The sequence below is a fragment of the Acinonyx jubatus genome, chromosome B4 (assembly GCF_027475565.1).
Source record: "Acinonyx jubatus isolate Ajub_Pintada_27869175 chromosome B4, VMU_Ajub_asm_v1.0, whole genome shotgun sequence".
NCBI lineage: Eukaryota > Metazoa > Chordata > Mammalia > Carnivora > Felidae > Acinonyx > Acinonyx jubatus.
The window spans coordinates 75,776,676-75,793,340 of NC_069387.1; the positions used below are offsets into that span (position 1 = coordinate 75,776,676).

The 16,665-nt window shown below is 41.1% G+C and overlaps 1 protein-coding gene across 6 annotated transcripts in view; it reads left to right on the plus strand.

Moving 5' to 3' along the window:
* Window positions 1-16,665, plus strand: part of DIP2B (disco interacting protein 2 homolog B) — a 223,170-nt gene that overhangs the window by 94,201 nt on the left and 112,304 nt on the right. For all 6 annotated transcript variants that reach the window (XM_027036124.2, XM_027036125.2, XM_053226223.1 and 3 more), the window contains exon 2: window positions 11,133-11,204. In XM_027036124.2, coding sequence (XP_026891925.1) covers window positions 11,133-11,204 — 72 coding nt within the window. The remainder of the gene's footprint in view (window positions 1-11,132; window positions 11,205-16,665) is intronic.

Below are 16,665 nucleotides of genomic sequence, written 5' to 3' on the forward strand. Positions count from 1 at the left end.
AGTGCAGGTCCACAGCCCTCCCGCCCCCAGCTCCTGTTTCATTTTCAAAATATTTAGACATAACTGGTTTTTTTAGGTCTCAGCTTAAATGTCACTTCCCCAGCTGCCCAGGCTAGGTTGGGTCTGGGATTGGAACCTGCCTGCAGTAGCATTGAGCAGTGTGCCTGCCACAGTCTCTTAATCAGGGGTCTCTCAGCCCCCCTGGACAACTTCTTTGTAGCCCTTATCCCACTTGTCACTAATTATATGATTGGTTTTGGATGTCTGTCTGTGCTCGAAGAGACTATGAACTTCATTACCATGGCTAAATTTGGGGACCATGTCTGTTCTCTTCTGTCTCCTACCCCTGAAGTAGTGCTTTGCAGGTAGGAAGCCCTTAGTATTTGTTGGTCGAGTCAAAGACTCACTCTCCTTGACTTTGTAGCCTCTCGTAGACTTCCCCATATCTCATTCACTTTATAACAAAACATGCTGAAAGAAAAAAATCTGTTACTCTCACTTCACCTTTTATCCATTCTTAAGTACTATGCAATATTCTGTCTTCTTTCACTGTTCTGTTAAAGCTATTCTTGTCTGGACCACTGTTGATCTAGCTGTCAAATGCAGCAGGTATTTTTCTATCCTTATTTTACATCTGTGACAGTTCATTATTTTCTCCTTCTCTCTTTCCGTCTCCCTCCTCTCTCTCTCCATTCCCTCCTGGTCTCCCTGCTGTGCCCCAGTATCATCTCGTTTTCCTCTGCTCATTCTTCAAATGTTAGTTTTCTCCCAGATTCCTTTTCTGGCTGCCTTCTCCTCTCACACTGCATTCCTTCTGATGATATCATTCACACTCAGGCCCTCACTTACCACCTCCTACGCTGATGCTGAAAATCTATATATCTATCCTGGAGCTCATCTATCATATGGCTACTGGATATCTTTCTTCGGTTTTGACTTGCCACACATGCCAGGCAAGTGGCATTCATCACACATTAGCAGCCTTAGATTTAATGCTCACTGGATCCTCCTTCCTACACATGAGGAAAGCGAGGCCCAGAGAAGTATAGTGGCTTGCCCAGGACCCAAAGAGCTGGTTTGGAGCAAGTAGGGAAGAGAACATATCTCCTGACGCCTGGAATCTGAGATCCTAAATCTATGCCAAACGCACACAGATAATCTGTTTTCTGCCTCACTGGGAAAGCCCTTTCCGCTGACCCCACACGAGCTGCTTATTTTGTGATCTGCGTACTAGCAGCGGTTCCGTACTTCTGTTTTTCCCTGTGTATCTTTGGTTTCCAGTATGAATCGGCTACCAACAAAATTCTTCATCTTTTTTTTAAATTTTCGCTTTATTTCTGCATTTGCAAGATGACATACTTAGGTTTTGAGCGGGTGTTATTTTTTTCTATACCATTGATAAGGAATGCTTGGCGCATGACCTATTTACTTCAGTTTCAGTGATTGGTGTCCATGTTATTGCTTATGCCGTTTTTAAAAATGATGCTGGTGGAGACCGGTAGAAAGGCAGAGCAACTGAATATACCTAGCTGTTCTCAAAAGAAACAGTTATCTGGTTTTTCTGAGGAAAAAATAAAGATAAAAGGAAGGTAAAGAAATGATAAAGAAAATCACTCCCCCTCACTTTTTCTAGGATTTTTTTCCTAGGCATTTGCAGTTTTAGCCCTAAGTCATCACAGCACCCATAGTTAGATGCTTATAGTCCTGTTTTGTGCACAGTGGCACTATTTTATTTACACAAATTTACATATATTCGTTTAAACTAATCTCTACTCATTTCTGGTTTAGATATTTGTACTTCCTCTTTGATGTCAGCTTTCCTTCTTTCAGACTGTTAGCACCCAAAGTAACTAATTTTGTTGGCTCTTATTGCTAAAGATCTAGTACCCTGATGTGTCTTTAGAGGGACTCTTAATTCACTCTCTCCTCCGTTGTTGTTGTTGTTGTTGTTGTTGTTGTTGTTGTTGTTGCTGTTGTTGTTGTTAAAGAGAACCTACTAAACCAGAATTTTCTAGATAACCCTTTTAAGGATAAAGCTATTGTTGGGACTTAAGGGTGGGGCTAGGGCTGGAGTGGTGTCAGCTAAAACTAGTTGAATGTGTGCTTATGTGCCAGGGACTTTTGCGTTTATTCTCATTTAAGACTCATCATAAGCACTAAAGCTAGGAGTTATTCCAGTTTTACCTATTATGAAACTGAGGCTGACTTGTTCAGTAACTTGTCATGGAGCCAGGAAATCGGAAGACTCAGGGTCCAAACCCAGACCCGCCTCATGCTAGAACCCACGCTTTTTCTACCTACTGAACCATCTCAGGGATTCCTCCTGCTCTGTTTAGACATTCAGGGCATTTGTATAGCAAATTTCTTATTTGCAGACATAGTTTTTCTAATGGACAAATGAACATACCTTTTGCATTAGATGGATTAATTGAGGCAGCTGCCTGCTGATGTAGTCAGGCTTAGAGTTCAGTTTCTCAGTGTGTTTCAAGTGCTTTACTCTGTTGCTTTTTATTTGTTTGAACTTGCTTGATGCCGTAGGTGAAATACCATCTGTAAGAAGTCATGTATATTTGACCTAGAAAACAGAACTGTGCAGCCAAAACAATTCTATGATTTGCGTTTTGGAAGAAAGCAATCTGGGCTTATTCTCAAGTTCTTGACATGGAAAATGTCTAGTTATTGTCCTAAATGAGGTGAGAGGACGTCTACTGAGAATGGAAATTTGAATGTCCTGAAGTTAATTTCCTTGAAAATCTTTTGTAAGATTAGCAAGTTTGAGTTAAAAGAAGATAAAACTATAGCTTTTGTAGGCTGCCAATGGAAGACTTTTAGAACCACTGATTTTTTTTTTCCAAAAGAAAAAATAGATTAAAATAAAAATTCTCATCTTCTTTCAACAGATTGAAGTATTTTAACAGATTTCTTTCTGGCTAAACTGGGTATATTGTAGCTTTCACCCTTCTCTCAACATAAGATTAATTCTACATATGTGTAGAAAGAAACTACAAGGAGTTTTTAAAAAATAATTCAAGGTTTTTAATTCTCTAGAATCCTGTTGGCCACTTTCAATTCAGATATAGCAAGAAAACTGGGGAAAGACAAAGGCCAAAAAACCCCATGGCTGGTTTAAGGGGTGAGGCCATTGTTCTGTGTGGCCATGAACCTCTCCCACTCCTCCTGCCGCTGAAGTGGTTAGGACTCTGTGTACATAAAAACAGTGCTTTTGGGGGGAAAAATGTATGTTTGTTGTGAGCCTTTATATATTACCTCTGGAAGTGGGGGGGGGGATATTTGGAGGATGGGTGACAGGTATATGTAATTCACTGAATAGAATTGTTTTAAGGCGAACATGATAAAAATTAATAAAAATTGTTCTTTGTCTTGTAGCCAGCGTCTCCTGGATAGCATCCAAACCCTCTGCCTTTTAAAATTTTGCTAAGATCTGCCTCCATCACATTCTCAGCTATATTTCTGGCTCTTTTCTATGTGTCTACTTCCATTCCTTATGTATAAATGGCTATAGCCCCGTCCTAGTCCCCATCTCCAGCCATAGCCAATATGTACCACCTTCCTGGCCTTAAGATTTACAGTAGAGGATAGAATAGGTTATTAGCTACAGCTGTAGATTAGAAGGTGATGACTGTCGAAGTTTTTCTTCTTAGTTTTTCATTTCTTTCCCTCCTAATTACTCCTAAACAACAAAAAAAGGCCACATTTTCTGTTAGCTGAATACTTAGTAATGATGTATAATGACTTTTTGCTGATTGTTTTTTAACTGCAGTTGGACAGGGTTTCCACAGTTGGCTGTCTCATTTACAAGATAATTAAAAGACACAATTCATGCAGGGTTCTGCTTGGGGGGTGGGAGATGGGGGATGGGGGTGGATTTTTAATGCTTTCTGGTAAGTCATCTATATTTTGGAGTGAGTCAGAAAAATTGTTTATCTCATGTTATTCATTTTATGAACAATAGATTAGTTTTATACTTTTATTGCATCTGATTTGGGGGCCACCTACGAGTAAACAATGGACAAAGAACAATAAGAAAAGGCCAGAGACCCAGATGCTTGTCTAGCTCTGTATCTTTAAGCCAGACATTTACCTTTTCACCTCTGTTTCTTGTTCTGTAGTAAAGATGTCTTTTCTGTTTATTGAAGAGGAGTTTTAGGCAACTCAGACGAATTGCTGTCAGAATATTATGAAAAGTTAGAATGCTGGTTGTATTATATAGTGGCATTTAGTTAAGAAAGAAGTAAATTGATGCCCCTTGAGATAAATGTCAGCCCATTTCAACCAGGTGTCTGAAGAGTCCCTGTGGAGGCCCGGACGGTGGAATCCCCCGAGGCAGCAGGGCCCCGAGGAGCCACTGTAGGGCCAATGTCTGTTCCTCAGAGATTGCGTTCACAGCTTTTCTGTCCTTCTGTTGTTCCAGGTATGGTACTGTCTTCCGCAGCTGTGGGTTTGAGAACAGTCCTGACAGTCCTCCTTCAGGACCCAGCCTAAGAGACTGTGAAGTCTTCCCAGTCTTTCCGAGGCTAAAGTTGGAGCTTCTCTCTGAAAAATGATGATAGGGTAGTATTTAAGAGGAGGGGCCCTGGAGGCAGGACTGCCTGGGTTCAGATCCTGAGTACAGCGCCTACTGGGTATGACTGTGACAAGTAGCTGAAACTTTTTGTGGCTCGGTAACCTCGCCTATTACGTGGGACTGATAAAAATAACACTTTATAAGGGATGTTGAGAGGCTCTCGGGACAGAGAGCCTACATAGTAGGCCCTCGATGAGTATTGTTGTTATTTACTTATTCTTAGAGTGTTATTATTGTTCCTTATCACCACTCTTTTCTGTTTCCATAGAATCTTTTACGTGATCTTAAGCGTAGCGCTTGCCACTTTTATTGTAATTATTTGTTTAAATTGGGAACTTTTTTTTAAAGTTCATATATTTTTGAGAGACAGAGAGCAACAGAAAGAGAGGGAGAGAGAGAGAATCCCAAGCAGGCTCCACGCTGTCAGTGCAGAGCCAGACATGGGGCTCAGTCTCACAAACTGTGATCATGGCCTGAGGCGAACAAACTCAAGAATCGGAGGCTCAACTGCCAGAGCCACCCAGGCGTCCCATTAGACCGGAACTTCTTAAAGACATAGATACTCTTTCTTTCCTCTTTGTTTGACACTCTGGATATCATCCATTCGGTGCTCAAAAAAGTTTTTGTGACCTCCCAAAGTCCCCCAAGCCACTGCCACCTCTGACTGAATCGGTATGAGTTTAAGGCAGGGCTGTGGTGGCACCTACCTTTTTATTTCCGTTGGAGCAGAAAGAGTTTATGGCTGAAACTGTAACCCTTGCCCTCTGTCCATCAAGATTCTACATACATACCATTTGGTGACCCTCCAGAAGTTCCCAAACCCCGTGTTTGTTTTGCTCAGGGTGCGTACAATGTCATCTCTGAAAATTACCGAGCATTGTTCTGCTTCTCTCTGGCAGGTTAAATCGTGCAGGAACCATCAAACAGGGCCATATCCATACAGAGCAGTCAGCCGCAGGGCAAACCACTAGGTGGCTGCATCATTAGGAGTTTATGTCATATTTCTGATATTAGAATGAAAGGCCACACCCCACCCAGAATGTTACCTGCTCTGTTAAAGCTTTCCTTTCCCTACCCGGGCAGAGATCATGATGCTTCCTCTGGGTTCCATACTGTGTCTGGTGTGCATCTCTCCCACAGCACTCAATTATGGACTCGTAGCACTGTTGCTTGCCTTCCTCTTCTCTCTTTGCAACATAGCTGCTGGCCCCGATCCCCACCTGGCCAGTAGTAGCTTCAGTAGGCTTTCGGTAAAAGTTTGTTATATAGCCCAGACCCCATACCAGGTAGTCTGAATCACCATAAAAACTGCAAGACAGAGATTACTGTTAACCATTTTACACACATGGACACCGAGATTTATCAAGGGGTCAAGTAAAACCCATCTAGAGCCAAAAAGCCAGGACATGGTAAGGCCGTGCTCCAGATGTAGTTCTGTCTGACACAAACTCTGAAGTGCTAACCACGGCACCAAACCACCTCACCGGTGCAAATATACATTCAAACGGCTTGACCCGTTTGTAGGACTCCTCCTCTCATTGCTGACCTTGTGTGGCTAGTGGCTCTCACACACCTCTTGCCAGCCCCCTCCTCACTCTGCTTAAAGATGATTCCTGGGCTGCCTGTGCCAAGCTGCTTTCGTTGATCCCAGCTAGGTGAGGAGGGAAATTGGGAATGTATTTCCCTTAGTTTCTGCCTCACATATGTATCTTTCCATTTGTCTGGTGTCAGCTATTCAATATCGTAGCCGTGACCGTGCCAGAGCAACTGGGAAGTCCTGAGTCATGTGGGTCCCTGCATCTTCTTACAGGCTGCATGCCTCCACGCCTGCCGGGGGGCTGTGAATCCCTGCGAGTGGCTGCTCTTCTGTGTGCCTATGTGGGTGGAGAAATAACATTACCCTGGTGGCAAGGGAAAGCTAATCCTCTCTTTATTTGCTTAGCTCTCAAAAAACTTGAACGACAGGTTTAACTTAGATCGGTGCCGTTTTAATGCAAATTTTATACAGGTATAGTTACGGCACTCCTTTTTGTTTTATATGCCAGATGGCAGAAAATCTGTCCTGAGTAAGAATGCCTGTGGTGTGACTGAGTGTCTTCGAGCTCCCGAGGTTCCTGCTCTCCCCTGAGGTTCTGTTACCACCAAGACAACATTCTTCCTCTCTTCTCCTGTCCCCTCCTCACATTAAGTCAGCAGAACCGCCCAGCACGCTCTAGACGTGATTCTTCAGTGCAGTGATTTCCAGACCTGCTTGATTTTTTAAAGACTCATCGGAAGGCACTGGTTAGAATTGCAAGTATCTGTGTCTTAATCGAGACTTAGTGAGTCAGAATCTTCATGGGAGGAGCCCAGGAATTTGTATTTTTACAAGTCCTTCAGGTGATTCTCAAAAACTGGGTGTTTGGAAAATGTTGCTTTGGCGCAGCAAACACTGGTTAACTACTGGTGGTGAGAATGGCAGGCTGAAGGTGGGCAATGACAGAAATGTAGACTAACAGACTCAGTTATGTGTGCTAACTGAATTCCTTCAGTCGGGTCTTGCCCTCCTCTGGCTAAGGGATCCATCAGTATCTGGTGGAGTTCCTTCAGTTTTTCGTGCCCAGTGATTTTATGTACTTTTTTTTTTTTAGTGCCCAGTGATTTTATGTATTCGTCTCTTCAGGCAGGCCGAGTGCTGCTTTTCTGGTCACCTTTGAAGTCTAGCTGCCAAGTTTCAAAAAACTTGGTTCACTAGATTTCTCTCCCTGGGCCTTTCAGCTCCTGCTAACGTAAAGACTGCTGTTTCTCCCATTTCCAGTTTTCCACCCAAGTACACACGTCTCTTTGATTTGTTATTCTCTCACTGCCTCCACCTTACTAATTCATTCAGTCATTCATTCAGCAAGTGTCTGTTGTGCCAGGCTGTGGGCGGGCTACAGAGATGAACACGACACAATCCCTGCCCTCAAGTGCACAGTCTAGTAGGAACACAGATGTGTAAACAATTAAAATGCCAGCGATGTGCTAAGTGCTATCAGTGAAGTGTGTGCAGAGTTGAAGGGGCACCAGGAAGAAGTGACTTAGAAGTTGCAGCAGGTGTCACAGAGGAGGTGGCTTTTGAGCAGGGTCTTGTGGTCATAGAAAAGGGGGAGGGCATTTTAAAGGCTCATCACCACAGTCCTCACATTCTCATTGCAGTTCATCTTCTGGGTCTCCTTAATGTCTTTGCTCATTTCTGGATCTAATGGAGCTGGTTGTCATGACTGAATTAGACTCCCATTGATTGACTTTTTTCAAAACTCAAGATGGTTAGTCGTTGATGAATGTCCAAGATCCCAAGTCTACTAGTCCTTCCCACAATCAGTTACTGAGAGTGAATGATTGAGACTCTAAACCCTGAAGAAAGCTTATAAAGGCCTTTTACTTTATCAGATGTGTTCTGAGCCAGCAGAAGTGGTCTTTGTGCCCTTCAGGGAGTGGGATGTGTATGTACAGTGGAGGTAGGGAAGCTTGTGAGGGGGAAATGGGGCAGGAGAATGCTCCATTGTTTCTTTTGCAATAAAAGATTGATTTCCTCTTTTTCCTTGGTAGGCTCCCACATCTCTGTTAGTTGTGTGTATTGTTGGAGATTACCTAAACCCTTCGCTTTGCTAATTGACAAGGTTTGGTTTTTATTTCCAAAAAATGCACTATGGGTTTCCCTTATTTCCCTAGAAGACCATAGATGAAGGGCCATTGTGATTAAACTTGTATAGTCTAATAAGTATTTGTGATTGTACTTTTGAATATTTATTGTTTCTTGAAATAGTGGATGTTCATTATAGAAAAGTAAGAAAATACAGATAAGCAAAAAGGACAAGAAGCTAAAATCAGTCATAACTTTGCAAGCCGTGGCTAACCACTGTTAATATTTTGGTGCATAAAACTCCAGACTTTCTTTATGTATACATTTGTATGTGTAAAATTATTATTATTCAAAAAATTGAATATACTGTGTTAACTGTTTACTATCTTGCTTTTTCCCTGTTATATATATATATGTATATATATATATATATATACACACACACATATATATATATATATGCATATATGTATGCATATATATATATATATACTGTGACCATCTTATTGTGTTTACAAATACGTATTTATAGAACCATTCGTTCTTAATGGAAAAAATAGTTTTGAGATTATGCAAATCATTCGGTCTTGTTTTTTTTAAATCAAACTTTGTTAAAGTATGTAAAACCAGTGAAACCCCTCATATTCCCATTCCCCAAAGGGTAAACATTTATTTAATGTATGTATAGCCTTCCAGACTATTTTCTATATATATGCAAACATACCTATTGCTATTTTTTACAAAATTAGATCCTATTATACTCCCTGTTCTGCAGTGAGTTTTTATCCTTTCTGTATTTTAGATATCTTCCTGTGCCAGTGCATTTGGAATACCGGCCTAATGTTATGTAGACCAGGGTTTCTTATCCTTAACACTGTTGACATTTTGGACTGGCTAATTCTTCATTGAGGGACTGTCCTGTGCGTTGCAGGACACTTGGCAGCATCCCTGGCCTCTATCCCTTAAATGCCAGTAGCATCCCTTCCCTCTGGTTGTGACAAAAATACCTCTAGACATTGTCAGTTCTCCCCTGGGGAGTAAAATCATTCCCAGTTGAAAGCCACTGGTATAGATGGTCTATGATGTAAACATCCAGATTCATTCCAGTGTTTTCATTATAAAGAATGAGTCAGGTAATATTCTTATTTGATTTTGTCACCTGTGTGCATATTGTCATTGTATAAATTCTAAAAAGGCAGGTGCTGAATCAAAATTTTAATAGAAATTGCCACATTACTCCGAAAAGATGGTAATAGTTTATTTTTCAGCTATATCCTGATCGTTCCAAAACTGTCTCCTCTTTCCTGAGTTCTAGATCCACATATCTAGTTGCTGGTTGGACATGTCCTTTTGTGTGCTTCATGGGCCTCTCCTAAGCTCAACTCTGGTTTTCTTTAGCCCGCCAAACTTGCATTTCTTGCTGTATTTCTCTGTCATGGAATAGCACTACCATCTGCCAGAAACCTTCTCACCCATATCCATCCAGTCCAGTCTTTCTCCCTAATATCTCTCTTAATTTATTCACTTCTTTTCATCCCTTATACCACTGTCTTTAAGCTACTTCTAACTTGCCCAGGTCACTGTAGGTGGTAGCATAAGGGTAACAGGTAGTCTCTCTGGCTTCTGCCCTTGATCTCACTCTCCTCAGGAAGAGTGAACTAACTTGCTGCACCGTGCAGCCTGTGCCACTCCCCTGCTTACGCCCCTCAGTGAGCCCTGCTACCTCCCCACCATCGACTCCATCAGTCCTGTGCTGAGGTGAAAGGCAGATGACATTCACCACTCGTGGTTTCGAATCTGTGTCCATCAATGTTGTAAATGTTAATGTGCAACTTACTTTGTATGCTAAATTTTCACTTTAAACTTTTTTTTTAATTAAAATATTCTTTTTAAAATTATTATTTTTTTTTTTTTTAAGAGAGAGTGCACAGGTTCATGGGTGGGGGAGAGGGAGAGAGAGAATCCCAAGCAGGTTCCACACAGAGCCCAGCGCAGGTCTCACGACCAACCGTGAGATCATGACCTGAGCCAAAATCAAAAGTCAGACGCTTAACCGACTGAGCCACACAGGCGCCCCTGAAAGTTCTTTTTTAGAAAACAATGCTCTACCGTGTCACCTCACAACATATATTTATTCCCCCAGCTTTGAATTACTCATTCTCCCTTGATTAACTTTTGTTCTCCTGTGTTTCCTGTTCCTTTTAACCCTGCTCTCTACCCATTCATCTGCTACTCTTTCTTTAATACCTAGCATATTTCTTGGCACTTGAACCACACATTTTTTCCTCTATTAATCAGTTTATCCTTACTGCATTTGTTGCATGTGTAATTTTTGTGTGCTTCAAGTATACTTTTTAATTCAACCTTGTGAAAAGGACATAACATGTACATAAATAATACAAACCAGTGAATCAAGGGGAGGGGATATGAGAATTCCAGCCCTGGTTCAAGCATGGCTACTAAGATGCAGAGAGGCCTTTCAGGTATCCCACCCCAGTGTCTGAACCTTGACTCCTCCCCTGAACTAGACTCTTGATTTTGTGTGGTTCCATAGAGTACCTCCCATGCCAGTGGCATTCATGTGGTCAGACTGAAACTTGGGAGAGATCATTTGTCTGCCAGCCTTGCAGCATTCCATTTTGGTCTATCTTAAATACCAAGGAAACGAGGGGTGCCTAGGAACTCGGGAATCTCTGACATGGTATGCAGCATATTGCTATGCTGGCTTGGTGTGGAGACAAGCCCTACAATTTTCCACAAGGAGTCGGCTCCAAGACTGTGGGAAATCACACATAGCAAAATCCTTGGCAAAGAACTATCCATTTTTTTTTCCTACTCTCTATGTGGTAATTCTATAACACTCTGTAATTAATTTTATTTTTACAGTGAACAACCGCAGAGTAAGAATAATGCATAACCTATTTCTGTTTCTTGCTATTTTAGGGGACATCACACAGAAGGGATACGAAAAGAAAAGGTCAAAACTCCTGTCTCCCTACATCCCACAGCCACAAGGTAGGCAATGAGAAGTGGTTTAAATCTCTTCAGTATTTTTACACCAAAGAATGCTATTTTACAGGAGATCTGTCTTTTGTTGGTTCCTGTTTTTTCCCTCCCTTCCTTACCAGGGGAGAGAAAAAAAAAAAACGGAAGGAAAGAAAGGAGGAAATGAATCTTAATTGAGCATCTGCTGTGTGCGAGGCACTTTTAAAATACCTAAGTCATCAAATCACTTACACAGAGCTTGGGTGATAGTGTGTATGTGCACAGCTGACATGATTCAATGGTAGAAAATTCCAGGTCATGGAAAAGCTGCATCTTATTTATGCCGGAGCACAAACTGTGGTGGAGAGGAGCAAGGGCAGCAAAGATAAGAAGGATGAACAAACAGATTGAGTACTGCAGGGCAACTCAAGGATTAGTACCTGAGGATTTGGGGGTAAGAACCCTAATAAACTTGTCTATGAATTCACTTATTCCTTCTGCAAAGACACTGGTGGGTTCTTTCTATGTCAAACAGTCCTGAGTCATTGTGTGCTTAATTCCAAAGGGCTTGCTGTAACCTTTGCCTGTAGGCAAGGCTGTCTGTCTCTAAGTCATCATATTTTTTTTCAAGTTACTCAGATTTGAGGATTTCCTTTGATATCCTGTTTCTACTTTAATCACTTTTACTATGAGGAATTTTTTCTTTATTTCTAATTCCTCTCCTGTAGTCAAAGTCCTATTTCCTCAAGCCTGTTCTTTGTGGAGCTAATTGCTTTTATTTCTGGGTTGTAAATACCTTGTGGACTTTGTATTCCCCATAGTTCTAATAGTAAGCCTTGCACAGGGTATATGGTCTGTAAGTACTGAATGACTAATAGAATAAGAAAATGAATAATGGTGATGTTCCAATATATTTCACTCTTGTTTTATTTCCTGTATTATTCTTGGAAATTTCCCCCTGCAAAAACTAGTAGGTCAGTGCAGTGACAGCAATATCTTAATGAACAGAGAGATGTCAAAAGGAATTGAGAGAGAAGAGGTAGAAGTGGGTCCAGTGACAACTAATGAAAAGCCAGCTTTTGCTGAGCAGGGCATGACAGAGGCTGCTTAAATGTGGGTCTGGCCCATGCCCCTGTAGGGCCAGAGATTTACGTTAGTCACTTTGTGAAAAAGCAGTCGGATCCTGAGAAGGTAAGTCAATAAGAAATAGGATCAATATAAAAGAGGACTATGATCTGTCTGTTATCTGTAGTCAGGCTACATAGAAACCAGATTATGTTCAAAAACCAGTTTATCGGTTTATTATGAGAAACCACTGAGACATACTCAAGCCTGTGTGGTCAGCACATTCTTGCACCTTGGGTAGGCCTACATGGGGAACCAGATCACAAATAGAAGGTGGTTCAGTGAGTACGAATCAGACATTTAATTGCGGTAGGCCAAGAGAATGGAACATAGCCGTTTCACAGTAGGAAGGGTCTTGCAGATGATCTCGTGCGGAAAATAGAAGCCATTTGATGATAGCTCCTTCGGCTTCCTGCTCTCAGACTTCAACCTTGCCACATCTGTGCCCATCATGTTTACCTCCTTCCTTCTGGTTAGAAAGGTAATCTCTTCCTCTTATCTAAGGCCAGGACTTCCGCCTGTGCCTTGGATCCCCTCCCTCTTCCTTTCTCAGAGACCTTATATTATCATCCCCTGACACCAAGGACAAGGCAGTGGGAGTGGGCTGCCCCTGGTATGGGCAATAAGGTGTGCAGTATCTGTAAAAACTTAGAAAGCAGTAGTAAAGCCAACAAAAAGTTGGTCTACTTTTTATTATCACCCTGTCCAGCAGTTCTAAAGTCTGTAAGTATAAGATGCTCCTGCTGCCTCGCCCCCTTGGTGTGCCCTAGTCATGGCCTCCAGTTCCCGGCTCGCTTGTAAACTCGCTCTCTCCCTCTCAACCAGATTCTTCCCTCAGCAGTCCATCATGCTTGCTAGTGTTCTGCTAAAAAAAAAAAAATCCTCCCTTGTCAGCCTCTTCCATTTACTCCCTCTCTGCTTCCCCTTTGTGATCAAACTGCTCCGAGCTGTCTGTACTTACTGTCTCGATTTTCTCAACTCTTCAGTTCTCAGCCTTTTCCAGTCCCTGCTAGAACTAGTTTAAGTGACATCACAGAGGAAGTTACCACTCTACCTCTCGAAACACTCCTTTTGAAGCTTCTCTTCATTTTCTTACTCTCCTCTTGCTGGTGCTCCTAGTCATCCTTGACGGCTCGTCCTCCTCTGTTAAAGGTTGGGATTTTCAAGGGAAGGGCCCAAGCCTTCTTGATGTCTCACTCGATGTCAGTGGCTCATAGACTGCAGCCTGCATCACGGTCGCTGGAGGGCTTGTCAATACACAGATTGGAGGACCCCACTCTCAGGGTTTCTGATTCAGTAAGTCCAGGATTCGGGCCGTGAATTTGCGTTTCTGTTGAATTCCCAGGTGGTGTTGAGGTTGCTGGTCCGGATACCACACTTTGAGAACCAGCGCTCTATCTCCCTCAAGTATTTCAGCCATACCTGTGGCTTTAATTACCATTTAAATACCAGTAACTCCAAAATATGTATCTTAAACTCATATCTCTCCTAAGCTTCTGACCCATAGATCCAACTACATACTTAACGTCTCCATTTATATAGCTTAAAGGAACCTCCATTTCAACATATTCGTCAAATCGATGACGTACACACACCATCCCTACCACCACAACCAACCCTTTCATACGTGTACACACACACACACACACACACACACACAGCAAAAAATAAAAACAAGAATCCAACCACAGTGACATCCAACCTGCTCTTACGCTTCTCTTCTTGTTTTCTTCTTCTGAGTAAATCCGACTCACATCTGAAAACCCAACAAGTTAGACACTTAGAAATCCTCCTCAGCATCTCCTTAATTCCTCATCTCTTGTCTGTCACCAAGTTCTATCAGTTTTCTGTTTCTTCATTTTTGGCAAGTTTAATTTTTTTCTAGGAAATCATCTATTTTGTTTATATTTTCAAATTTACTAAGTTGTCCACAATGTTCTCTTTATTTTTAAAGCCTCTGTTTGTTTACGTTATTTACTTGGATCTCTTTTTTCTTTTGATGAGTCTTCCCAGGGGTGCCCAGGTGGCTCAGTCAGTTAAGCGTCTGACTTGGGTTCAGGTCACAATCTTGCGGTTCTTGAGTTTGAGCCCTGTGTCGGGCTCTGTGCTGACAGCTCAGAGCCTAGAGCCTGCTTCAGACTCTGTGTCTCCCTCTCTCTCTGCCCTTCTCCTGTTCATGCTCTGTCTCTGTCTCTGTCTCTCTCTCTCTCAAAAATAAATAAACGTTAAAAAATATTTTTAAAAAAAGTTTGTCTTTGCAAAGAATAAGCTTTTGGTTTTGTTGAAACTTTTTAAGTATGTCTTTATTTTCTGGTTTATTATTTTTGGCTTCCTCTTTTTTTTTTTTTTTCCGGTGCTAAAAGGTGGTTTTATTAAAGCATGGGGACAGAACCCGTGGGCAGAAAGAGCTGTCTATTATTTTAGGCTTCCATATGTATTTCCTTCCTTGTACTTTTCGTTTACTCTTTTGTACTCTTTCTGCATTTCCTGAGTTGGATGCATTAGATTTTTCTGCCTTGTTTCCTAAGTTAAGTGTTTCGTAATTTCACTGTGGTCACAAAACATGCTTATACAAAATCAAATCTTCGTTATTTGTTACGACCTGGCTAGTATTTAGTAAATCTCTGTAACTCTTCCATTTGTGTTTTATTTGTTAAATGGATGGTTCTGGCCCATTAATTCAAAGAATTAATTGCATTTTTCAGATCTTTTCTATTCTTAGTAACTTTCTGACAGTTTGATCTATCATTTCTAATAGAACTGTATTGAAACATCTGTACCATGACTGTGTGTTTGTCAGTTTTCCTTGTAGTTCTGTCAAGTTTTGCTTTATATGTTTTAAAGCGACAGTACTAAGAACAAGACAACTTTTATTCAACATATTACTGGATGTCCCAGCCACAGCAATTAGGCAACATAAAGAAATAAAAGGAATCCAGATTGGTAAGGAAGAAATAAAACTCTCACTACCTACAGATGGCAGGAGACTCTCTGTAGAAACCCTGAAGACTCCACCAAAAAATTACTAGGACTGATAAATGAGTTCAGTAAACTCACAAGATACAAGATCAATGTGTAGAAATCTGTTGCATTTCTATACGCTAATAATGAAGCGACAGAAAGTGAAATTAAGAAAACAGTCCCATTTACAATTGTACCAAAACCAATAAAATATCTAGGAGTAAACTTAACCAAAGAGATAAAAGACCTGTACTCTGAAAACTGTAAAACACCGAGGAAAGAAATGCAGGATGACACAAAGAAATGAAAAGATGGAATCATGCTCATGGGTTGGAAGAATTAATATATTTTTTTATTTTTATATATTTTTTAATTTGTTTTATTTATTTTGAGAGAGGGAAAGAGAATTCAAGCGGGGGAGGGGCAGAGAGAGAGGGGGAGAGAGGGAATCCTGAGCAGGCTCCGTGCCATCAGTGCAGAGCCCAGCGCAGGGCTCAAAACCACAAAACCATGAGATCAGGACCTGAGCTGAAATCAAGAGTCAGACGCTCAACTCACTGAGCCACCCAGGTGCCCCAGAATTAATATTTTTTAAATATTTTCTAAATGGCTTAAAAAGCAATCCCTATCAAAAATGCCAACAGCAGTTTTCACACAACTAGAACAAACAGTCCTAAAATTTGTATGGAACCATAAAAAACTTCGACTAGCCAAAGCAACCTTGAGAAAGAAAAAACTGTGGAGGTATCACAATTCAGATTTCATGTTATATTACAAAGCAGTAGTAATTAAAACAGTTTGGTACTGGCATAAAAATAGATACATAGATCAGTGGAATAGAGCAAAAAAACCAGAAATAAACCCACAATTATATGGGAATTAATCTTCAATGAATGAGAACTGAATATACAATGGGAAAAGGTAGTCTCTTCAACAAATGGTGTTGAGAAAACTGGACAGCAACATGCAAAAGAATGAAATTGGACCGCCTTATACAAAAATAAACTCAGTATGGATTAAAGGCCTAAATTTGAGACCTGAAACCATAAAAATCATTGAAGAGAGCACAGGCAGTAATCTCTCTGACGTCAGCGATAGCAACATTTTTCTAGATATGTCTCCTGCAGCAAGGGAAATAAAAGCAAAAATAAACTATTAAGACTACATCAAAATAAAAAGTTTCTTCATGGTGAAGGAAATAATCAACAAAACTAAAAGGCAATGTACTGAATGGGAGAAGATACTTGAAAATGACATATCCGATAAAGGGTTAGTCTTCGAAATGTATAAAGAACTGATACAAGTCAATACCCAAAAACCAAATAATCCAATTAAAAATGGGGAGAAGAGGGGTGCTTGGGTGGCTCAGTTGGTTAAGTGTCTGACTTTGGCTCAGGTCATTATC